The sequence below is a fragment of the Dasypus novemcinctus genome, chromosome 19 (assembly GCF_030445035.2).
Source record: "Dasypus novemcinctus isolate mDasNov1 chromosome 19, mDasNov1.1.hap2, whole genome shotgun sequence".
Lineage (NCBI taxonomy): Eukaryota > Metazoa > Chordata > Mammalia > Cingulata > Dasypodidae > Dasypus > Dasypus novemcinctus.
Genome location: NC_080691.1, coordinates 19,233,677 through 19,257,325, shown reverse-complemented (window position 1 = coordinate 19,257,325; position 23,649 = coordinate 19,233,677). Strand labels below are relative to the sequence as shown.

The following is a 23,649-nucleotide window of genomic DNA, read 5'->3' as shown; positions in this document are numbered from 1 at the left end:
TGGAAGCGGCGCCCGAGGCCCCGGGGCGCACGCCGGGCTCCGAGGGGCGCGCCGGGCCCGGGGGGACCCCCCACCCCCCCCGCCCGCCGAGCCCCCCACCCAAGTCCCAGCAGAATAAATAAATTAAAAAGGCCTTTCCCCCCGGGGAGGGGGCGGCAGGGTGGGAGCGCGGGCGCGGGGCGGGGGGCCGCCGGGCCCGGGGCTGTGGCGGCGCAGCTGCCGCCGCCGGGAGAGTGCCTGGGGAAGCGGCGCGGCGGGCGCGGGGAGGAGGAGGAGGAGGAGGAAGAGGAGGAGGGTGAGCGCCGGGCCGGGCTCCTCGGCGGTGTATTGTGGGATGCGCGGCTGCTGGGAGCCGAGCCTCCGCCGCCAGCCGCCTCCCGGGCAGCAGCAGCAGCGGCGGCAGCGGCAGCGGCAGCGGCGGCGGCGGCAGCTCCGGCCCCGGCAGCCGCGGCGGCGGCGCCCCCCCCCCTCCCGGCCCCGCGTCCGGCCGCCCCGGCCTCGGCTCCCGCGGGGGACACCATGTACTGGCTGGCGGCGCAGGGAGGCCGGCGCCCGGCGGGGATGTAAGCGCGGCCCGGGCACGGGGAGGCCGCGGCCGGCAGCCCGGCGGCCCGAGCCCCCCAGCCCCGGGCCGGGCCGGGCGGGCGGCGGCGCCGAGGCCTGCGGCCAGCCCCGCGCCGGAGCCGGGCCCGGGCGGCGGGCGAGCGCCACGCCGGGCGGCCGGCCGGGCACCGCGGGCCGGAGCCCGCGTCCTCCGGGCCGCGCCGGCCCCGCACGGGGGGCCCCCGGGACCCCCGCGCTGCCGCCCCGAACCGGGGGCCGAGCGGGCGGGCGCGGAATGCTCCCGGAAGGCTGATTTCTGGCTCTTCTTTTCTGATTTTTGGGGGGCGCAAGCGAGACAGCCCCTTTTGGGGCGCGCGGGGACGGCGGGAGGGGGTGGGGGCTCGGTGGGAGTCTTCGGCGTGTGTGCGGAGAGGCGGCCGCCACGGCGGAGACGACAACAACTTGCTGGTTTTCAGGTTGGGTTAACGGCATGGAGAACAGCCACCCCCCCCACCACCACCACCAGCAGCCCCCGCCGCAGCCCGGCCCTTCGGGCGAGAGAAGGAACCACCATTGGAGAAGTTACAAGTTGATGATCGACCCGGCTCTCAAGAAGGGCCACCACAAACTGTACCGCTACGATGGGCAGCATTTCAGCCTGGCGGTGAGTGGCCGCCGCGCCTCCCCGGTCCCCGCGCCCCCCAGCCCGCAGCCCGGCCCGGGGAGCCCCCCTCCCGCCCACGGGGCCAACTGTCAGCCGGCCCCCCCCCCCCCCCGGGGCCCGGAGTCTGACAAGTGCCCGGAGAAGGGGACCTGCCCCCCCTCGGCCCCCGGGGAGGAGGGTACCAGCCCTCCCATCGCCCCCCCCCCCCCGCCGCCCTCCCCGCAGATGTCCAGCAACCGCCCGGTGGAAATTGTTGAAGATCCCCGGGTCGTCGGGATCTGGACCAAAAACAAGGAGCTGGAGTTGTCGGTGCCCAAATTCAAGGTAGGACCCCTCCCCCTGGCCCCCACCGCCCCTCTTCCCCCCCCCCCCCCCATCCCCCGAGTTCGAAAATAACGCCAGTCCTGCCCCAGCCCGGCCGGATTCCGAGTTCCCGCCGGCCGGGGACCGGGGGGTGTGGGCGGGGAAGGGGAGATGGCTGCCGCCAGGGGGGTCCCCTCCGGGCCGCTGTAAACAGAATAACACTCGGGGAAACTGTAGCCAGGGCGCTGCTACAGTGTCCCGGCCGCCGGCTGGGGGGCTCTGGGTGCCCCCCCAGCTCCCGCCCGCGCGGGGACTCGGCCCCGGGACCCGCCCCCTTCCCCGGCGCCCAGACCTTCGGAGGTCCACTTCCTAGCCCAGGGGGGCGCCCTGACCCCAAGAGGGGCGATGAGGCCAGAATGTGGGTTGGAGGAGAGAGAAACTGTTTCTTTTTCCCCTTTCCTTCCGAACCCGGAGGACTTCCACGTTCCAAACGATTTAATCCTCCGCTTCCCGGGCCCGCCCGCGTGCGTTTTTTTTTTTTGGGGGGGGGGGAGAATAATTTTTTACCTTCATTGTTTGCAGCGGGCGGGCCAGTGGGGAATGTGGTGTTTTCCCTTCGGTTTCACTGTTCTCCAAACTCCCCTCCCCCTCGTCCCCTGCCAGATCGATGAGTTCTATGTGGGCCCGGTGCCTCCGAAGCAGGTGACATTTGCCAAGCTGAACGATAACATCCGCGAAAACTTCCTGAGGGACATGTGCAAGAAGTATGGGGAGGTGGAGGAGGTGGAGATTTTGTACAACCCCAAGACCAAGAAGCACTTGGGCATTGCCAAGGTGGTCTTTGCCACGGTCAGGGGCGCCAAGGAGGCCGTCCAGCACCTGCACAGCACTTCTGTCATGGGCAACATCATCCACGTGGAGCTGGACACGAAGGGTGAGCCGGGCCAGCCGGGCCTGCCCACGGGGAGGAGCCACGGGGAGGCCTGTCCACGGGCTCCGGTCCCCCTGCCTGCGGTGTCCCCCCACCGGAGCCTCATTTATTTTTTGTCCCCCCCCCCCCTTGAGGGTAGAGTCACGTGGACCTAAATGTGTTTTCTGTTGCTAGGAGACGGGCTATAATTTACCAAATGTGCCGGTCCTTGGCCGCTGGGCCCCCAGGGGCCATCTGAAGGCTTCCCCACTGCTGACACCCCGGCGGGCCCCTCTTGGAGCCCTGGTGGCCTCGGTTTAGACAGTCCCCAGTGTTGCCGCCCGCGTTAGGGGAGGAGGCAGAGTTTGTTTATTTGTGGCGGAACCAAAGGGGGCCACTCGGATGCCTTTGGAGGAACAGAAGAGCCCTCAGCTAACGAGGGAGTCCTCGGAGGAGCCAGGGTGCCCCTCCCCCCAGCCCAGGCTGCCCCTTCCCCCGGCAGTGGGAGCCAATCTGGGCCCGGAGTGTCTTTTCATTGATAATGTTCCCGACTGCGCTGGGCGGGCTGCTCCGGGTGCTCAGTGGCTGACACTGTGTCTTGCCTCCTCTCTCTTAAAGAGACAGCAGCACCTCCCCTGCTCCGGAATCCCGCTCTGCTCTCCTTCCTGGCCGGGGCCAGCCGCCTGGAAAGCCAGGCTGGGGAGGCCACACCTCCCACCCCCAGGGGCCTTGCAGGCTTTTCCTGGGTGCCAGCGGCGGGGGGGGGGGGGGCTTGCAGGACTCCAGAGCATCCCCTAAAGTTTTGCCTGTGGGTCCTCCAGGGAAGGTCCTGGAGATGGAGATTAGAGAGACTTCCAGCTGGAACCTGCCAGGGGGCGGGCTGCCTTGAGCAGCAGACGGGACACACTTGGGTCCCCAGTCCCTTGGGACGCCCTGCGAAGCCCTGCTGGGAGGGTTTAGGTGCGTTGCTTCCAGGAGCTTCAAGCACCTGGCTGTAGGGGAAACCCAGGCACACCAAACTCAAGAAGGAAAACCGAAAGCTCCCTTTATTCTTTTCCATAATGAAGGCAGACTGACTGGGTCTTCCAGGCCAGGCCAGTTGTTGCCAAGGTCTCCTAAACAGTTGCTGAGCCTGTGCCTAGATCTCAGTCTCCTCAGGACATGCCCACGGTCCCCAAGTACCCACAGCTCTCCCGCCTCCTTTGCTAGCTTCTCAGTCCCGGGGAGGGGGTACTGACCGTTTGAACCCTCTGCACCCCCCAGTAGCTGCAGTCTGCTTTGTCCCTGAGAATCAAATGTGGAGGCCCTGCCTCCACGACATCCCCACATCTTAAAGAGCAACCAGCTCTTATCAAAATTTCATTTCTGCAAAAAAAAAAAAAAAAAGGAAGAAGTTAAAAAAGGTTCTCAGAGATTGCCAACAAAGTTTGTATTTCAAGAAAGAGCCCAGTAAAGTGTAACTCCAGGAATGCATCTCCTTTGCATATGTAAACAGCTGCTTCTGAGGGCTCTATAAATATCAATAATCTGGGGCCCCTGGTCTATAAAGGCCTCTCCCAGCTGGGGGAGGGCGGGGAGGGGGGTTACAGCTCAGGGCTGTGCGTGACAATGCCCCAGGCAGGGGCTGTGACGGAGGCCTGTGGGATACACTCCTGGATGGGACTGGAGTGAGCTTTGCAAACTCTGCTGGGCATCTGGCCCCAGATAGGTTGGCAGATAGTCACCTCACCTCTGGGTCCCCGCGTTCCCCCTCCTCCTGCTCGAGGGGAGCCTCTCCCTGTTGGGTGGAAAGGCGAAAGGGTGGGGGAGGCCTGCCTCTCTCCTTAGGCGCCCTGGCCCGGGCCACAAGGAGGGGGCCACGTGTGGCTTAGCACTTGGCTTTGGGGGTGGCATTTCCAGGCTGGAGGGCGTCACAGCCCCCCCGGGCATTAACCTGAATCTCGGGATGGGGAGAACTCTGCAGCTGAGTAGCTTTGTGAGCCGGGCAGGAAGACTGAGGGGCAGGAGGGGTGGGATGTACCCAAGGCCACGCCACTTCCCCGGCCTGGGGTCCCTGGCCTGAGGGACCCACAAGGATGCTCGACACTGGGTTCCTGTGGGTGCTGGGCCAGCCCAGAGCCTCTGAGTCCGCTTTCCTGCGCCCCCATCCCGCAGGGGAAACGCGCATGAGGTTCTACGAGCTGCTGGTCACAGGCCGCTACACACCCCAGACCCTCCCCGTGGGCGAACTGGACGCCGTGTCTCCCCTCGGGGGTGAGGCCCTGCAGGTGGGTGCTGCGGTGGCCGTGCTCGCTTGGCTCTGGCTGGGAGGGGGTGTCTCAAAGCCCCACTTTCCCAAATCCCCTGCAGCGCGGCTCCGGCTGGAACTGGCCCTGTCCCCCAGCCTTCCAGCGCAGGCCCCCTCCCTCCAGCCACCATCCCCTCCCACGGCTGGGTTCTCCTGTGGTGCTGCCAAAATGCTGCTGTACCCAGGGTCCCGGAGCCTGCCGTCCTGTGCTTTCTGGGCCCCTGCCTTCAGAAAGCAGAGTTCAGGCCCCCACCCTTCCAGAACAAAACTGATGCCTTCCTGACTTCCTGCCTTCCGGGGCACACACCTGCGTCAGCCAGTCAGCCTCGGGAGCAGTCCTTCCACAGTGAAGCCCTGGCTTGCTTGTGGGTCGTGCGTTAGACGCTTTTACCTTGCAGCTCTATCTAAATCCTAAAACATTACGCGGTGCCGTTAGAAATCCTCCTCGACAAGTAGGGAAACCAAGACTGTCCCCTCTCTCCCAGAATGATAGTTCTTTCCGCTTGGAAAGTTCGGACAGCATGAGACCAGGAGGAAATCCCAGCTCAAACCAAGAAGCCAGGGTCTTCTCTTTTCTTGGTCTCTGGAATCATGAAAAAAAGATTCCTTGAGGATAATCAGCTATCCCCAAGATTAGAGAAAGGTCAGGACCATCCCAGTACCCCTTGTCCTCTTCCCGTGCTGCGGGTCTAGAGCAGCCAGCTGGGCTCTGAGCTCCCCAGCAGCTGCGGTGAGGAGGGACAGCGGCCCCGTTCCGCCGCCCGTTCCCCCAGGCCTCTCACATGCCTCTCTGCCTCTAGCTGTCAGATGCCCTGAAACGGCTCAAGGATGGCAGCCTGTCTGCGGGCTGTGGTTCCGGCTCATCGTCTGTCACCCCCAATAGCGGCGGGACACCCTTCTCCCAGGACACGGCTTACTCCAGCTGCCGTCTGGACACACCCAACTCCTACGGGCAGGGCACGCCCCTCACGCCCCGCCTGGGCACCCCCTTCTCACAGGATTCCAGCTACTCCAGCCGCCAGCCCACGCCCTCCTACCTCTTCAGCCAAGACCCCACCGCGACGTTCAAGGCCCGGCGCCACGAGAGCAAGTTCACGGACGCCTACAACCGCCGCCACGAGCACCACTATGTCCACAACTCCTCCAGCATCCCGGCCGCACCCGGGGCCGCGGCTGCCTTCCGGGGCTCCTCGGACCTGCCGTTCGGGACCGTCGGCGGCAGCGGGGGCAGCGGTGGCCCTCCCTACAAGGGCCAGCCCCCGGAGCCGGCCGCCTTCGCCCACACCCCACCGCCCGCCCAGGCAACACCCGCTCCCGCCCCAGGAGTCACGTTCAAGTCAGCGTTCTCTCCGTACCAGACCCCTGCGCCCCCCTTCCCCCCGCCCCCCGAAGAGCCCGCCGCCACTGCGGCCTTTGGGGCCCGTGACAGCGGGGAGTTCCGGAGGGCACCTGTGCCCCCGCCCCTGCCGCCCACCGAGCCTCTGGCCAAGGAGAAGCCGGGCACCCCGCCGGGCCCGCCACCCCCCGACACCAACAGCATGGAGCTGGGGGGCCGGGCCACCTTCGGCTGGAGCCCGGAGCCCTGCGACAGCCCCGGCACGCCCACGCTGGAGTCGTCGCCGGCAGGGCCCGAGAAGCCCCACGACAGCCTGGACTCGCGCATCGAGATGCTGCTGAAGGAGCAGCGCACCAAGCTGCCCTTCCTGCGGGAGCAGGACTCGGACCCCGAGCTGCAGCTGGAGGGCAGCCCCATCTCCTCCTCCTCCTCCCAGCTCTCCCCGCTGGCCGCCTTCGGCACCGGCTCCCAGCTGAGCTTCCGGGGTGCCACGCCGCCCTCCTCGCGCCCCTCCAGCACTGGCCTGGAGGACATCAGCCCCACACCGCTGCCCGACTCAGACGAGGACGACGAGCTCGACCTGGGCCTGGGGCCCCGGCCGCCTCCTGAGCCAGGCCCCCCAGATCCTTCCGGTCTTCTGGGCCCGTCAGCCAGTGTGGCCTTGGAGCTGGCTGGAGACAGGACCCCGACCTCGGAGAAGATGGATGAGGTACCACCGTGTCTGTCTGTCTGTCTCTGTCTGGGAGTGATTTTGTCTGTCTTGGGCTCTTTCCTTCTCTCTTGAAACATTTAGGTTAACTAGCTAAGGTACAGAGGCAAGAGGGCTAGAAAAGCCCAAAGAACGGATTGACTATAGGGAATAAAAGAGGATGTTAACAACGCCAGGGACAGTGATTGAACAGCTGGTGGGACACTGAGCTCCCTGGCAGCCATGGAGAGAAGAGCAACATGGGCTAGTTCTGTTGCTCTCCTTGTTAGGTAAGGAGAATCACTGTGTTTCCTAGGGAAAGCTGTGACTTGAGCTTCTTTGGTAGGAGTTTGCTGAGACCAACGAGAGTTATGGGCTGTGGGGATGGCTCTGGGCCCGCTTCTCTGCTGGGTGGCTTGGTGGCGATCAGGCCTGATTCTGCCACACAGGCTGATTAGGAGTTGGCTTGGCCAGTGCACTGTGCTGCTTTAGACCACGTGGAGCCCTCGAGCCCGGTGGCAGGGAAGGACCTTCAAGGCCCCTTCTCCCTCTCCCACTGGCTCCAAGGGCTGAAGGCCGGCTCCCTGAAGCAGGGGGGCTACACCCTCATCTGGGGGCTCATTAGCCCAAACCTCCAGCTCAGGAAGTCCGAACCAAGGGTTGGGGGGTGCCTTATCCACACACCCTTGGGGTGCCCTAGGTCCCCCCTGGCCGGGCCCTCGCTGGAGGACCGGGGTTGGGGCCCACCTGGGCCCGGCGGGCACGCGCAGCCAGGGGCTGGGACAGAGCCCTGAGCCCTGTGGGTGGCAGCGAGGAGGGTGCCCCTTTCCCGAGCCTTTGATTAGCCCGGCTTGGCTGCCTCAGGGAGGAACAGAGAGGAACTTGGCCTGCCGCAGGGGCCGCAGGTGGCCAGGGCGCCGGGGGCCTCCGGGCGGTCCTGGGGGAGCGCGTTCTGGTGTGCAGGGGCCCAGCAGCGGGAGGGTGCAGGTGTTCCTGGGTAGCCCTCCCTCTGCCCTCCCCTCCCCGGGGTGGGGGTGGAATGGCATTTTCCGCCAATGACCAGCCGGTGCAGGGCTGGGAGCCAGAGTAACTGGAGGGGATGGGCTCCCACCAGTCTGCGGGCAAAGGGAGACTGAGGCCCAGACAGCTAGTCTGGGAAGCCCCAAGACACGAGTACCTAGCGTCTCCAGGCTGGCCTGCGGGAGCCCCCTGCTGGCGGCCGGGAGAGCAGCACCTGCACTCCCGAAGAAGCCCAGGCCTGGGGGAGCCCCGCGAGTGGGAGGGGGAGGGGGGGGGGAGGGGGGGGCCTGAAACGTCTTGGGAGCAGGCACTTTCCCTCTCTGTGTCTCAGTTTCATAACCTGTCAAATGGGACAGTGAGAGCAACTGCCTGGCACTGCTGGCTCAGCCCAAGAGCAGCTGCTCCAGTGGCCCAGCATGCCGGCGGGCTAGTGGCAGCCAGTGGGCTAGTGGGTGACAGCAGGCAGGCTAGTGGCGAGCAAGAGGGCTAGTGGCGAGCAAGAGGGCTAGTGGCGGCAGGCGACCTAGTGGCAGCAGGCGACCTAGTGGCAGCCGGTGGGCTAGTGGCAGCCGGTGGGCTGGTGGCAGCAGGCGGGCTAGTGGCAGCCAGTGGGCTAGTGGTGAGCAGGAGGGCTAGTGGCAGCCGGTGGGCTAGTGGTGAGCAGGAGGGCTAGTGGCAGCCGGTGGGCTAGTGGTGAGCAGGAGGGCTGGTGGCAGCAGGCGGGCTAGTGGCAGCCGGTGGGCTAGTGGGTGGCAGTAGGTGGGCTAGTGGCAGTAGGCAGGGTAGTGGCAGCCGGTGGGCTAGTGGGTGGCAGCAGGTGGGCTAATGGGCCGGGAGCACTGGGAGCACTGGGCCCAGTTCTCACCAGTGGGGGCGGGGAGGGGCCCCGGGCTCCTGGGATTGGCTGGCTCTGGGCGGCTGGGCTTAACCCTTTGTGTTCTGTGTGCTCTCGGGGCTCCTGGAGTTCTCTCTGGGATGTGTCTTCTCAGCCTTGCCTGGGACAGGGTTGGGGGGAAGAGAGAATGTGTGTGTGTGTGTGTAAGGACCTGGCCAGAGCTCAGGTGGCTTGTTGCGGTGGACTGGCACCCCCTCCTCTTCCCCCACTTCCCTCTGGAGCCGCCTCCTCCTGTAGGCCTGCCCTCTGCCCTCGCTGCCCGCTCAAGCCCTGCCGCCTCAGCCCTCCCAGGCCCCTCCTGTCTCAGCTGAGGGCGCAGCCTCTAGTCAGGGGGCATCCTGGCTCCATCTCTTTTTGTCTGTGTGGCCTTGGACAAGTCACTTAGGCTCCCTGGTTCCCTGTCCTCGCCTGTAAATGCGGAGACCCTCGCAGAGGAACCCGGTTACGCCCCGGAAGTGCCTGGAGCATTGCCTGGGACTGCCGGGGGCTGGCCTGCTGTCCCTGCAGCACTTCCCGCCCACCCCACCCCACCCGGTCCCCGCCCGTGCACCCTGTGTAGACTGCACGTTCACTCCGCTCACCCTCTGCGTCCTGCCTCTGGGGTCACAGGTGTTCCATGGGGACAGTGTTTTTGCCTGTCTTGGGCGCTGTGCCTGGCACCCAGCAGGTGGCAGGTTGAGTGAATGAATCCTCAGGATAACTCCACAAGGCAGGGACAAGGCAAATGGGGAAACAGGCTTAGAGAGGGTAAGCGGCAATGGAACCAGGATCCGAACTGCAGAGTCCACGTGGCTCATCCCTGCTGGCAGCGGCCCCCCAGCCTCCGCTCATCCCCTCTCCTCTCCCCACAGAGCCAGCAGTCCTCAGGAGAGGACATGGAGATCTCAGACGATGAGATGCCCTCGGCTCCCATCACCAGCGCCGACTGCCCCAAGCCCATGGTGGTGACGCCCGGGGCGGCGGCTGTGGCGGCCCCCTCCGTCCTGGCCCCGACCCTGCCGCTGCCCCCGCCACCCGGCTTCCCACCACTGCCCCCACCCCCACCGCCACCCCCACCACAGCCCGGCTTCCCCATGCCCCCACCTCTTCCACCACCGCCCCCACCACCCCCAGCCCACCCGGCCGTGACGGTGCCCCCCCCACCCTTGCCCGCACCACCCGGCGTCCCGCCCCCGCCCATCCTGCCACCACTGCCCCCCTTCCCGCCAGGGCTGTTCCCCGTGATGCAAGTGGACATGAGCCACGTGCTGGGCGGCCAGTGGGGCGGCATGCCCATGTCCTTCCAGATGCAAACTCAGATGCTGAGCCGGCTGATGACGGGCCAGGGCGCTTGCCCCTATCCCCCCTTTGTGGCCGCCGCGGCCGCGGCCGCCACCGCAGGGCTGCAGTTCGTCAACCTGCCGCCCTACCGGGGTCCCTTCTCCCTGAGTGGCACCGGCCCCAGCCGCGGCCAACCCTGGCCACCCCTGCCCAAGTTCGACCCTTCGGTGCCACCCCCAGGCTACGTGCCGCGTCAGGAGGACCCGCACAAGGCCACTGTGGACGGCGTGCTGCTGGTCGTGCTCAAGGAGCTCAAGGCCATCATGAAGCGCGACTTAAACCGCAAGATGGTGGAGGTGGTGGCCTTCCGGGCCTTCGACGAGTGGTGGGACAAGAAGGAGCGCATGGCCAAGGTGAGTGGGCAGCCGGCGGCGGGAGCTGCCCCTGCACCGCCGAGGGCTCTGGTGACTGCTCGCTCGGTAGTCACCAGCCACACGGCACCAGTGAAATCTAAGTTGAAACGGGATGGAATGAAAAATCCGGTGCCTTGGGCACAGTAGCCACATCTCAAGTGCTCCGTTGCCCCGCGTGGCTGGTGGCACCCGGACCGGGCAGTGCAGAGAGGGTGTTTCCGTCGCTGTGGAAGGTTCTCTCGGGCGGCACCGTGACGCTCCACACTCAGACACCCCTTGACCTTGGTTTGGCTCAGAATCTCTCGTACCTTCTTTTTCACACAGAGTCCTGTGTTAACAGGCCTGTCTTTCAAACTATCTCTTTTACTCTTTCCTTTTCCTAATCTTATAAATAACGTAAAGCCGCCTATCACAGTTTGTTCTGTGTATAAAAGAAAGCCTTTCCTGTAATATTCTGGAACACTCTCAGTTTCCACCCTCACTCCCAGTCACTTCTGCTCCCCTGCCTACTAAAAGTGGCCAGTTGGCAGTTTGTGCACCCCGTTACCTGCCTGGGGAGATGCTTGGAGGTGTCTGACAGCTGTCTGCCTTCGGGGGGGGGCAGCGCCCGGGCACCCCGGCTTCCCAGCTGTGTGGCAGGGTAGGCACCGTTCTGCAAAGCCAGTGATGACCCAACCGAGTTGTGCTGACCCCTCCGTTGGCAACAGTCACGGTTATTCTGCTAACGGTGCCCTTCATGACGTAACTAAGCCCCGGCTGCTTGAGGCTCAGAGCACGTGGCAGGGGCAACTCCTGCGTGCCTAGTGAGATAAACTTAGTAGGTCTCGTTTCTCTAACGCATTCAAACCAAGTAAGGTAGGCATAGAAGAGTCAAGCAGCGATGTTTTGTGGCTCTTTTGTTTCAATGACGTAGCCGTGTGTTTGCAGTGTATTGTTTTTTTGGATTCCAATCTGCAAGGCGTGAAAGCAGCTGTTCTCAGGAAGGTAGCTGGAGTAGCCCCATTTTGCAGGTGGGGAAGCTGAGGGTCAGGGAGACGAAGTAGGGTGCTGGGGGCAGACGGAGTAACAGGCATGCAGCGCTGCCGGGCGCGTGGAACGCAAGCCCTGCTCCTCGCTGCGGCTCTTCCCCTTGAGAGGGAGGCCGGTTGCTCAGGGAGGGCCTCCCGAAGGGGCCGGCGGCCGCTCCAGGAACCGTGGTGACTGTCCCTTCCCGCACCCCAGGCCTCGCTGACCCCCGTGAAGTCGGGCGAGCACAAGGACGAAGACAGGCCGAAGCCCAAGGACCGCATCGCCTCGTGCCTGCTGGAGTCGTGGGGCAAGGGCGAGGGCCTGGGCTACGAGGGCCTGGGCCTGGGCATCGGGCTGCGCGGGGCCATTCGCTTGCCCTCCTTCAAGGTCAAGAGGAAGGAGCCTCCCGACACGACCTCGTCTGGCGACCAGAAGCGGCTGCGGCCCTCCACCTCGGTGGACGAGGAGGACGAAGGTCCGCGCCCCCGCGCCTGCCCGCCCGCCCCTCGCTGAGCACGAGACCCCGGCCACCCCGGCCCTGACGCCCTTCCTCCCCGCAGAGTCCGAGCGGGAGCGGGAGCGCGACGTGGCGGAGGCCCCCTGCGAGACGGCCAAGCGGGACGCCAAGGGCGTGGGCGTGCGGCGGCGGCCGGCGCGGCCCCTGGAGCTGGACAGCGGCGGTGAGGAGGACGAGAAGGAGTCCTCGTCGGTGTCCTCGTCCTCGTCGGCGTCGTCGAGCTCCGGCTCCTCCACAACCTCACCCTCGTCCTCGGCCTCTGGCAAGGAGGAGGAGCAGGAGAGCACGGAGGAGGAGGGCGAGGAGGAGGAGGACGACGAGGCTGAGGAGGAGGGGCCCCGGAGCCAGGTCTCCTCCTCCACCTCCTCGGCCTCGGATAAGGTGTGGTAGGCTCAGGGAGGCCGGGGGCGGGCGGAGGCCCGGGAGGCAGGGGCCTGGGGGCACACGGGCTGGGGGGCAGGGGCCAGGCGGCCAGGGCCCCAGGCCAACCCGTCCCACCGTCCCCACCGCGCAGGACGATGACGGCCAAGACAGCGACGACCGGGAGGGGTCCGAGAATGACGACGAGGACACAGCCCGGTCGGAGGCGAGTGAGAAGGAAGAGCTGGACTCGGATGGAGGTGAGTGGGCGCCTGGCGGAAGCGCAGAGGGGCCGGGCGCCGCCGGGAATGCCGTTCTGTGGGAAGTATTTTGACTTTGAAATGTTAGTTCACAAAAACACAAATGGTGCGTCGTGGGATTCCTCTGATAGGAAATGTCCAAAGCCGGCAAATCCGTAGGGACGCAGAGCAGCCGGGGGGCTGGCAGGGCTGGTGGGGGGCTGCTGACTGGTACAGTGTCCTTCTGGGGTGATGAGAATGTTCTGGAACCAGGCAGAGCTGGTGCATGCACAATGTGTTGAATGTCCTAAATGTCGCTGAATTGCTGACTCTAAAAGAGCTAACTGGATGTAATGTGACTTTTCCTTCAATTAAAAACATAGCCAGTGAACACACACACGTGTGCACACACCTCGGAAGGCCACCTGGGACCTGGGGTAAAGTGCCCGGCAGGGCCTGGGGAGCAGGAGGCACGAGACGACCCCTCTCCCGTGCGTGTGTGCATGTGCGTGTGTCCCCGTGCAGAGGACACGGCCAGCGTCGCCACCTCCAAGGCTGAGATGGAGTCCTCCAGCGAGAGCGCGGAGTCGTCTGGGTTCGAGTCGAGCTCCGAGTCCTCGTCCGAGTCCTCGGAGGACGAAGAGGAGGCCACCGCGGGCAAGGAGGAGGAGGAGGAGGAGGCGGAGGGCGAGGAGGCCGCGGCCCCTGCCGCCCCAGGGGACTTCGAGGAGGACCTGGAAGCCGCGCCGGCCACCAAGGGGCCGCCTGCAGGGACGTCCATGGGCACGGAAGAGGAGGTGGATGTCGAGGTGGAGGACGAAGCCCCCGAGGAGCACCCCCCTGCGCGGGAGGAGCCCCCCTTGCCTGTGGGCACCAAGGAGCCCCCCGAGGAGCGGGGCCTGAGCCAGGAAGGGGCCACGTTGCTATCTCCAGAGCCCCCCGCCCAGGAGCTGGAGCCGCGGCCCCCCGAGCACACTCCAGGTAACCCCTCCGGCCGCTGGGGGGCTGCGGGGACCAGACGTCCTCTCCATCGCAAGCCTAGGCTCCCCTGGGTGACCCTGCTAACCATCCGGGGCCCCGGTTTCCTGATCTTTAAGATGGGACCCCTGCACAGCGCCCCCTGGTGGCGCCGGGACGCGGCCCCTGTGCCGCCTGAGCACAGCGGTGGGGCCACATTGGCACCCGTCCCCAGGGCCCCGGTGCTGGGGTGCCCCAGGGGTGGGGTGGTCACAGCCACACTGTCTGGGTGGAGCAGAGCAGGGGCCCTAGCAGTGCCGTCCAGTAGAACTTGCCCCGGCGATGGACGGGCCACAGGCCTGGGCCGTCCAGTGCAGGGGCTGCCGGCCACGTGTGGCTGCTGAGCACCGAGACGTGGCCGTGCCCCCAGGGACCGAGCGAGCAGTGTAGCGTGATCTGAATGAACCTGGTTGGTTGGTGTTTAGCCACACGGGGCTGGTGTGTACTTCTGATAAGTCCTTCAGGAAAGCGCCCCTTGTATTTTGCTTAATTCTATGTTAATTGGCTGTGGAACCGCAGGACATTGAATATTAAGCCCATTTCATGTAGTTGCCAGAAAAACACCAGAGGACCAAACGGGCAAACGTGTCTGCACTCACTGGACTTGTGTCCTGGGGCAGCATGAGGGTAATAAATAAATTAGAAGACCCACGAAGGTGCCGGCAAGTGCTAGAAGAGAAACTTTAAGCCTGGCAGGTCCCACAGAAAAGAGACTTAGGGGATTTTACTTGCCTACAAAACCCATTTTTCTTGGACCACCTCTCCCTGCCCCTAGGAATGGGCTTTGAGGAGCACAGTTTCCAAGGCTGGCACATCTGTCCCCTTCGGCTTTGATTTATCCACCGTCATCTATCAGGCTCCGCTGCGTCCCTGACACCCGCTGGCCGCCGAGCGGTCCCTGAGTAGTTTAGCCTGAGAGGGCTGGTCCCCTGCAGCCAGGGAAGCGCAGGGACCTCTGAGGGCCAGGGGTCCTTCGGTGCAGGCTCGACGTCGGGCAGAGCCAGATGCTCGACTGAGAGAAGCCCCAGTCCGCCTTTCTCCCATCTCTGCAGAGGGTGCCCTGGCAGCGGAGCCCGAGCCCCCTGCCGTGCCGTCCTTGCCTGCGCAGCCGCCTTTGCCGCCTCCCCGGCCGCCCAGCCCACCCCCGGAGCCCGCCCCCCCGGAGCCCCCGCATCCTGCCGTCCCTGCGGAGCCCCCCTCCGAGGAGCAGCCCCCGCGCACTCCCAGCCTCGGTGGCAGCCTGGCCAAGTCGCAGAGCACAGAGACGGTGCCGGCCACGCCGAGCGGGGAGCCCCTGCTGTCCGGGGGCGGTGGTGGCCTGTCCCTGAGCCCCTCCCACGTGCCCAGCAGCCCCTTCTCCTACCCCTCCCAGTCCCCCAGCCTGAGCAGCGGGGGCCTCCCGCGGACGCCTGGCCGGGACTTCAGCTTCACGCCCACCTTCCCCGAGCCCGGCGGGCCCCTGCTCCTGCCCGTGTGCCCCCTCGCGGCCGGGCGGCGTGACGAGCGCGCCGGCCCCCTGGCCTCCCCAGTGCTCCTGGAGGCGGGCCTGCCGCTCCCCCTGCCCCTGCCCCTGCCCCTGCCCCTGGCACTGCCCGTCCCCGTCCTGCGGGCCCAGGCACGGGCCCCCGCCCAGCTGCCGCCCCTGCTGCCAGCCCCTCTGGCCCCCTGCCCACCCCCCATTAAGAGGAAGCCGGGCCGGCCCCGGCGGTCCCCACCGGCCGTGCTCTCCCTGGACGGGCCGTTGGGCCGGCCGCCAGGCGCTGCCCTGGGCAGAGACTCTCTCCTCCTCCTGCCAGGCCAGCCGCAGACCCCCATCTTCCCCAGCACCCACGACCCTCGGGCCGTGACCCTGGACTTCCGGAACACGGGGCTCCCGGCCCCCCCACCACCCCTGCCCCCCCAGCCGCCCCCGCCCCCACCCCCACCCCCTGTCGAGCCCACCAAGCTGCCATTCAAGGAGCTAGAGAACCAGTGGCCCTCTGAGGCCATCCCGCCAGGCTCCCGTGGGCGTGACGAGGCCACCGAGGAGGACATGGAGCTGGCCAAGGTGCGGGGGCCGTGGCGCCGGCCGCCCAAGAAGCGCCACGAGGACCTGGTGGCGGCCTCGCCTGAGCGCTCCCCCCCGCCGCCCCTCTTCCGGCCGCGCTCAGAGTTTGAGGAGATGACCATCCTGTACGACATCTGGAACGGCGGCATCGACGAGGAGGACATCCGCTTCCTGTGTGTCACCTACGAGCGGCTGCTGCAGCAGGACAACGGCATGGACTGGCTCAACGACACGCTCTGGGTCTACCATCCCTATATCCTGCCAGGCGGGTGCGGCGGGGGGCGGAGGCCGCTAGCTTGCACCCCCGGGGCCTCCCCCGAGCCACAGGCCTGGCGCCGGCACCCCTCGGGCGCTTCTGTGGGCCAGGTCTTGCCTCCGGATGCTCGCGCTCTGCGGCCCAGTGCGAGGGCAGGGTCGTTCGTGTAGCCGCTGCGCTTCCCGTTTCACACACGTGAACGCTGAGGCCCGGCAAGGTGGTGGGGCTTGTCTAAGCCACACAGCTCCCAAGTGGCAGAACCGGGGTTTGAACCGGGGCAGACCTGGCCCTGGAACCGGGGCTCTTAACCACGGCGCCCTCCTGACGCTCGGTGGTCACCACAGCCCTGTGGTTGAAGTACCGTCATCCCCACTTCACCAAACCGATGGAGCACTCGCTCGGTGCCCGGAGCCCTGCTCAGCACCCCAAGCATAGTTAGTCATTCAGGTGGGGGTCACGAGCACCCCCAGTTTACAAACAGGGGAACCGAGGCAAGAAGTGGGTAAGAAATGTAGAAAGTCCTATCCGCTCCGATGGCGGGGGACGTGGGCCCCGCAGCCAGGCATCCTTGGCCCCCTAGGATGGCGGGGAGGGAGGGGCGGGGCTGCCGAGGGCCCTGGAGGGACTCCATGTGTCCGTGTGGCCCTTGACTGACACCCACCCACCAGCCTCTCTTCAGCCAAGAAGAAGAAGCGGGAGGACGGGATCCGCGAGCACGTGACAGGCTGTGCGCGCAGCGAGGGCTTCTACATCATCGACAAGAAAGACAAGCTCAGATACCTCAACAGCAGCCGGGCCAGCACCGACGAGCCCCCCGCCGACACCCAGGTACCGGCCATGGGCGCCGCAGGCACTCGGAGGGGGCAGCAGGTAGCACGAGGGGTCAGGACATGGCGGGCGCGACTTGTCTGGGTGCCCCGGGCTGAGGGGGAGGTGAGCCGGGCCCCCGAGAGCAGCGCGGAGCCACGAGCCACGGGAGGGCTTAAGCTGGGGACGTGAGCAGAGCTGCATTTCCAGAAGGCCCAGTCGTTCCCTTTTTAAGTTCAGCAAGTATTTGCTGGGCACCCGGTGTGTTCCAGGCACTGTTCCAGAGCAGCGGACAAGAGGAAACCCTTGTCCTCCTGGAGCTTACGTTGTAGTGGAGAATAGGAAAGAATCCAGTGGACAGTTGGGCATGATTCCCAGGGAGGGCAATGCTATGGGGAGAGACACAAAAACCAAGCAGGAGAGAAGGCGAGAGGTGGAGTCAGACGCGCCAGGGCGTTCTGCGCAGCAGGGGCCCAGGGAGGTCACATTGAGCCAGGCCGGAAGAAAGGTGCAGCGAGCCCCATGCGTGGCTGCGGGGGTCCCCAAGCCCAGGAGGGCCCACGGAGAGGGAGCACGGGCAGGGGCCCCGGGGCACGGAGAGGAGCCCAAGCGGGCAGGCCGGGTGTGGGGGCCGGGGGGGGCGGGCAGCGGCGAAGGGGTCGGGTGCCCTCTGCCTCGGGCGGCCAGCCCTGGGAGGTTTTGCCTGAGGGTGGGGTGAGTCACGCAGTTGAGGCTGTGGTTTTCGAGCTCGCTCCTATGGCTGCACACTTGACTGCAGGGGTCCAGAGGGGAGACTGAGGCAGTGGCCACTGTTGGGGCCAGATGTGGGGCGGGTTGGACTAGGAACGGGCAGAAGTCAGGGCAAGGACTGGTGTGGCGCTCCTGGCTTCTGGCTTGGGGACCCAGTGGCAGGCCGCCTTGGGGGGGGGAGGTGGTGCGCTCCCTTGGGGACAGCATGAGTTTCGGGGTTTGTGAGCATCAGAGCTGGCAGCGAGGTACGTAGGTCCACAGTGTGGGGTGGAGGCCTGGCCTGGGGACCCCAGTGTAAGCATCACCCGGGAGGAGGTGGTCACTGAAGGCCATGGTCAGGGACAGCGTGTCGGGCAAGGAGAAAAGCCGACCTGGAGCGCCGATGTTTGATGGGGGAGGGGATGCCGGTGGCGAGGGAGAGCAGGAGGAGGCAGGGGCGCGAGGGGCGCGAGGCAGGACCCAAAGCCGAGTGCCGTGGGGGCCGGGCCAGGTGGACACGCCTCCTCCCGGCCGAGAAGTGGAGGCTTCTGTGACTTGTAGCCGAGGAGGGGAAAAGACAGGACTAGTCAGGGGAGAGCGGAGCTGTTCTCGGTGGTCCGGGGGGAGCTTCCGAGCCTGCTGAGACCTGCTGGCCGGCAGCGGGCAGGGAAGGGGGGGTGACGCCGGAGGACAGGGCGGCTTCAGAGCACTGAGGCCAGGGAGTGGGAAGCAGGGGTGACGGACCCAGAGCTTGGGGTGGGGCGGGTTGCCCGGGGTGCGATGGGGCCCAGGTCTCCCAGGAGCCCCGGGCCGGGGGGCCGGCCCTCCCTGAGCAGCCGCGCCTGCCCCGCAGGGCATGAGCATCCCGGCCCAGCCGCACGCCTCCACGCGGGCAGGCTCCGAGCGGCGTTCCGAGCAGCGCCGCCTCTTGTCCTCCTTCACCGGCAGCTGTGACAGCGACCTGCTCAAGTTCAACCAGCTCAAGGTGAGGCCGGGCTCCCTGGGGGGCCGGGCCTGGGGGGCGGGGACCGGGCTGGGGCTTACCCCTCCCCCCCCCCGCCTCCCCCAGTTCCGGAAGAAGAAGCTCAAGTTCTGCAAGAGCCACATCCACGACTGGGGCCTGTTCGCCATGGAGCCCATCGCGGCCGACGAGATGGTCATCGAGTACGTGGGCCAGAACATCCGCCAGGTAGGCGCGGGTGTGCGAGGGCCGGCGGGGCAGCGCCCACCCGCCGAGGCTGACGCCCGCTCCCCGCCAGGTGATCGCGGACATGCGGGAGAAGCGCTACGAGGACGAGGGCATCGGCAGCAGCTACATGTTCCGGGTGGACCACGACACCATCATCGACGCCACCAAGTGCGGCAACTTCGCGCGCTTCATCAACCACAGCTGCAACGTGAGTGCCGCGGCCCGCGGGCCCTGTGCCGCGGGCGCGTGAGGCTTCTGTGGCCGAGTCCAGGGCCGAAGGCGCCCAAGAAGGGTTTCCTTCCTGGAGCTGGTGCTTAGGGTGTTCCTTGCCCATTGCGGGCTCAGCCCTCGGGGCGCTTACAGGCCAGGGCAGCGCAGTCCAGTGGAACTTTCCAGAGCGACGGAAACGCTCCAGTCTGCCGTCGGTAGACGTAGCCGCCAGTCCTGTGAGGCTGTGAGGTCTCCAGACCATGGAATTTTAATGAAGCTCCAGCAGCCCCACGTGGGTGCAGGTCTAGGGGTGGGCGTGGCTCACAGGGACGATGGGGCTCACACAGCGCGCGGTGGACGGCGAGCAGGCTGGTTCCTGGGCCGATATGGCAGCTCTGGGTTTGAGTCTTGGTGTTGATTTAGAGAATGACCGTAGGTGTGTTCTCTAATGTCCCTGTGCCTCGGTTTCCTCATCTGCAGAGTGGATGAAGACAGGCCCACCTTGTGTTTGTGTGCGGGCCCCGGGAGCATGCTGACAGGTAGCACAGGTCAGGGACGCGAGGACCGCGTTGGTGGGCGGGGGCTGGCTGCTTACCTTTAGGGCCCACCAAGGAGCTGGAAGGCTGCACGGGTGGCTTGCCTCGGAAGGTTTTGAGCTAGGGCACGACAGAATTGACGGTCCTCTGGGAGAGATTTTCCTGCCACTGGTTCGGGAGTCGGTTTTTATCGGGCAAGAGTTGGCTGCCCCTCGGTGTGGAGTCCAGAAGCAGAGCCTGGGCTGCAGGTAGCAACTTCGGGGTCCTCTGCTAGAAATGGAAGCCCTGGGAGAAGCTTATCATTGTCGTCACTGCCGTCGGTTGTTAATAATCAGGATCCTTGTCCTGCAGATGGGGAAACTGAGGCCTGAGCCAGTGACCAGTGGGCTTGGGGGCCACTTGGCAAGTAGGCCAGGCCTCAGGCACCCCCAGGAGGGTTTGAGGGTGGCAGGGGCCCGGGGTCCTCGGCTCACCCGTCCTCCACCCACTCTGCCCGCAGCCCAACTGCTACGCCAAGGTGATCACGGTGGAGTCGCAGAAGAAGATCGTCATCTACTCGAAGCAGCACATCAGCGTCAATGAGGAGATCACCTACGACTACAAGTTCCCCATCGAGGACGTCAAGATCCCCTGCCTCTGTGGCTCTGAGAACTGCCGGGGGACCCTCAACTAGGCTCCGGCCCGCGGTGCCAAACGCGAGGACATGAGCCGCCGCCCGGAACCCCAGGGGACCCCCGGGCCCGGCCCCTCCTGCCCCCGTTCAGGTGCTGTCCCCCCTCCCAGCAGCCGCGCCGGGCCTGGCGCCCCAACACTACCCCAGCACCCACGCCGCTCCTGCCCCCCAGCGGGAAAGGGCTTTTCTGTCTTTCCGTCCACATCTCTCTCTCTTTAAAGAGTTCCTTCCGGGTTTCTGTTCAACGCCAACACGAACTCCTCTGCCTGGTGGCGCTCTCTGTCTGTCTGTCTGTCTCTTCTTGGGCCTGTCTTTCTCTGTCCTCTTGGTGTCTCTCTCTCTGTTTCTTCCCGTCTCTTATCCTCAGCCTCTTCCCACGAATGCTGCTACACTGTCTGGTCTTCTCCTTCATCATAAGAAAAGACATTTTAACCGTTGAAATGTGAAGGCAGAATCACCGAGAGGGGACCCCGTGGGGGCGTGCCGAGGCCTCGGTCTGACCAAGTGTTGCCTGCTTGCCGGAACCCCCCAGGCTGGGAGCCGGGGGCGGGGAGGGCTCGAGCTGGTGGCCTGGACCTCCGAACACTGCGTGCCTGGAAGGCCCCGTCTGCCCTGGGAGCTGGGAGGGGGCACCCCTCACCTCCTGGAGCCCCCTCTGAGCAGGAATTTCCTTTCTGGGCTCTCCCCGCCTCCCCCAAAATCTTGGGTTCAATGTTTACTTTCTCATTCGGATGCCAGCAATGAGGGAGCCTCCCGGAGGCCCTGGCAGGGGTGGGGGGCACGGGGAAGGGCTGCCCTCGCCCTCTCCTGCCCTAACCTTCACCTTGCGTTTCCCGAGAGGCTTCCGGGGCCGCCGGTCCCCAGCCCCGCCACTACGGGTTGTCTGACCTTGTGCGTGCGGCATGTCTCCTGTTTTATAAGCCTCACCCGCTCCCGCCAGCCCACACCCCGTCTCACCCTCCTGGCAGCCCCCACACCCCAAGAGGGCCAGAGGATATTTATTTTCGGAGTGAGCAGGTTATTTCTCCCAGAGAAAGGAAAATCTGGAAAAGATTTAAAAACTCAGATCTAAGTCTTCGATGGTTTTCTTTTTCTTTTATATTTTATCCTACCCCTCATCCTCTTTGGACTTTCTTTCCATGGATTTTTTTTTCTTGTGTGTGTATAAAATCAAAAAGAAGGGAAAAAAAAATAGGTTTTTGAAGTTCAGAACCAACTTCTGTATATAGGCTGCCGCAAAGGACTTTTTCTCGGGAACATTGTTTCTTGTAGAAACATGTGGGAAAACTTTTTGCTTATTTCTTTGTACTTCCAAAACCACACACACGCGCGCGCGCACACACACACACAAGGCCCCCGCACCCCCAAAAGCAGAGCAGGCGTGTACATAATTTATGGAAGTAGTGACCGGAGTTGCCCTCCCCAAGACGAGAGCTCCCCTGGGAGCCGCCCCTGCCCTGGCAGCAGCGGCCCAGCTCTGGTATCTCAGCTTGTGTCAAGCTTGTTATCATGTAAATTCTGTACAAAGAATTGTTATTTTTCTCTTTTTTGTCGGTAGTTTTGGTGTGTGTGTGCGCGCGCGCGCGTGTTTTGATTTCTTCACCCCACACCCTCTGTTTTGAGGTGGTGCCCGCCAGTTTCAAAGTTGGTGAAATTGGTGGCATTGGGACACAGAGCAGGTACCTGGGCACAGCGGCGACCTTCTCTTCCGTTTGAGGTTTTCTGCCTAATTGTGCAACAGAGGAAATAATTTATTTTTCACACGTGGAAATGTGTAGTTTGTGGAGACGGCTGATTTACGTTGCCGGAGCAGCCCCCAGGGGGCTGTCGCCTTCTCTCCCCACCACCCCCGGCCCCCACAGAAAGAATCGGTGGTTAGGGTGTGGGGAGACCGGGGCCCCCCTGCCGCGCTCGGCCCTGGCCTCGCCTCCTTGCCCAACCTTCCGGCTCTCTGGGGACCTTAGCCGGACTTGACTGAAGGTCAGGAACTCCCCCCCGCCCCGAAATGGTTTGCAATAATTCAGAATTGCGTTCGCTCATTTTTCTTTCAATTCTTTCGTTCTCATTGGACACTCTGCTTTGGAAGAGTTGGGGTTTCTGCATTTGTTTTCTCCCCCTGTCCCCGCAAAGAAGAGAAACGAGAAGTTCCAGGGATGTTTGTGCATAGAGACTGTCATCCGTCTGTAACTTGTTTTGAGGAGAAGTGTTTCCGTTTGTGGGTGTGTCTTGCTGTAAATATTTGTTCATATTTTTGTGAATTCAATACTATGTACCATTGTATTATAGTAACTTTTATAAAGCAAACCATAAATATACTGACTTTTCTTACAGAGACGCCGTCTCTCTTGCTCTCCTCCCCTGCCCTCTCTTTCGTCCTGCGGGGGGAGCCCCCTGTCCCCAGGAGGGAGGGGTGGCCCGGCCCCAGGAGGCCCCCTCGGACCAGTCTGTGGGCTGACTGTGGGAATTGGGGCCCAGTCACGCCCAGTTAGACCTTCCACAGCTCCCATCTTCCTTCCAGCATCTTAAAGCTGCAGGTATCTAAGAACCTTACTCTTGGTCTGCAGTTAAGAAAACGAGGTGAAGTATCCGGAAGAACTTGGAAAGGTGGTTTTTCCATAGTGTTTAATAATAATCAGAGACAACCCTCTTGTCTGCGTTTAAGGAGGGAGCGGGGCTGGGAAAATAACCACAAAATGAGAAGAATGAGGTATACTCAGAGTTTGTGACATCCGAGAGGTGGTGTGTGCCCGGGTGTCAACTCTGGCCTGGTGGGGGGGAGGCGAGGGGCCCTGGGGGGCTTCACTGGGCAGTGTCCACGTTAGCCCTGAGAAGGACAGACGAAACCCCGCAAAGAGCAGCAGCCCTTCCCGCTAAAGAGGCGCCCGGCGCGGTGGAGGACAGCAGCGCCAGTGAGCCCGGCGGGCGGCGGGGCCGGGGTGCTGCTCGGGCCGTGAGCGGGCGTGAGACTGCGCAGCCGGCTGGGAGGAAGCAGGCATCGCCAACCAGGCCTTTAAAAGCACGGGGACTCTCGCTCCACGCGCCCCACCGTGGGAACCTGGAGGACAACGGAATGTGCAGGGGTGTCCTCGGCAGCCCGCGGCGGGAGGTGAAGGCGGTGGCGCTCTGATAGCGACAGGCTGGCTTCAGGCGTCCATCCCGGCAGCTAATCGCCTCTGTGGTCTGGTTGTGAGAAAAAAAGAATCGAGATCGAGACTGTGCTGGGGGTTGGGGGGGAGCTCCGGCTACTCCTTCCGTCGTCCTCTCTTCCCTAATGTCCTGGGTGCCAGGCAGCCCCCGAGGCCCCGGGGAGCCCGATGAAGGAAGCACTGCTTGTCCTCATGGAGCTTAGGTGCTGGCGAGCGAGTCAGACAATAACCACAGGAATAAATGCCATAGGAAGGAGGAAGACAGCGAAGAGAAGGGGGCAGGGGTGGCGGTCGGTGGCTGCGAAGACGTCGCCGAGTGGACACTGGAGCAGAGCCCCGAGGAGGTAAGAGGTCAGCCGGGTGGCTTTCAGGGGGAAGGGTACCCGGGCAGAAGGAACGGTGAGTGCAAATTCCCTCCTCGCTGGTGTGGCTGCAGCTGAGCAAGCATGGTGGGGGGAGGAAGTGAGGTCCGAGAGGGGGCAGGGAGGGGGGAGGGCAGGTGACGGGGTCCAGTCCAAGGCGCGCAGAGGAAACCCCCAGGTGCGCCCTCTGGAAGCTGCTCCTCCGGCCCTCGCTTCCAGCTCCGTCAAGGGCAC

General features: G+C 64.6%; 1 protein-coding gene across 2 annotated transcripts; it reads left to right on the top strand.

Annotated features, from left to right (window-relative positions):
• Nucleotides 1-227: 227 nt before the first annotated feature.
• SETD1B (SET domain containing 1B, histone lysine methyltransferase) lies at nt 228-22,237 on the top strand. 2 transcript variants are annotated; one of them, XM_058281340.2, is made up of 17 exons: nt 228-295; nt 1,020-1,207; nt 1,433-1,531; nt 2,174-2,444; nt 4,575-4,687; nt 5,508-6,752; nt 9,498-10,319; nt 11,541-11,802; nt 11,888-12,225; nt 12,359-12,464; nt 12,969-13,424; nt 14,513-15,760; nt 16,425-16,591; nt 18,153-18,284; nt 18,369-18,488; nt 18,559-18,696; nt 19,734-22,237. In XM_058281340.2, the coding sequence occupies exons 2-17, from the start codon at nt 1,034-1,036 to the stop codon at nt 19,905-19,907; spliced, it is 5,865 nt and encodes a 1,954-aa protein (XP_058137323.1). In that variant the 5' UTR covers nt 228-295; nt 1,020-1,033; the 3' UTR covers nt 19,908-22,237. The 2 variants fall into 2 exon arrangements, with proteins under 2 accessions (XP_058137323.1, XP_058137322.1); XM_058281339.2 differs by lacking the exon at nt 228-295 and adding an exon at nt 306-563.
• Nucleotides 22,238-23,649: the final 1,412 nt, after the last annotated feature.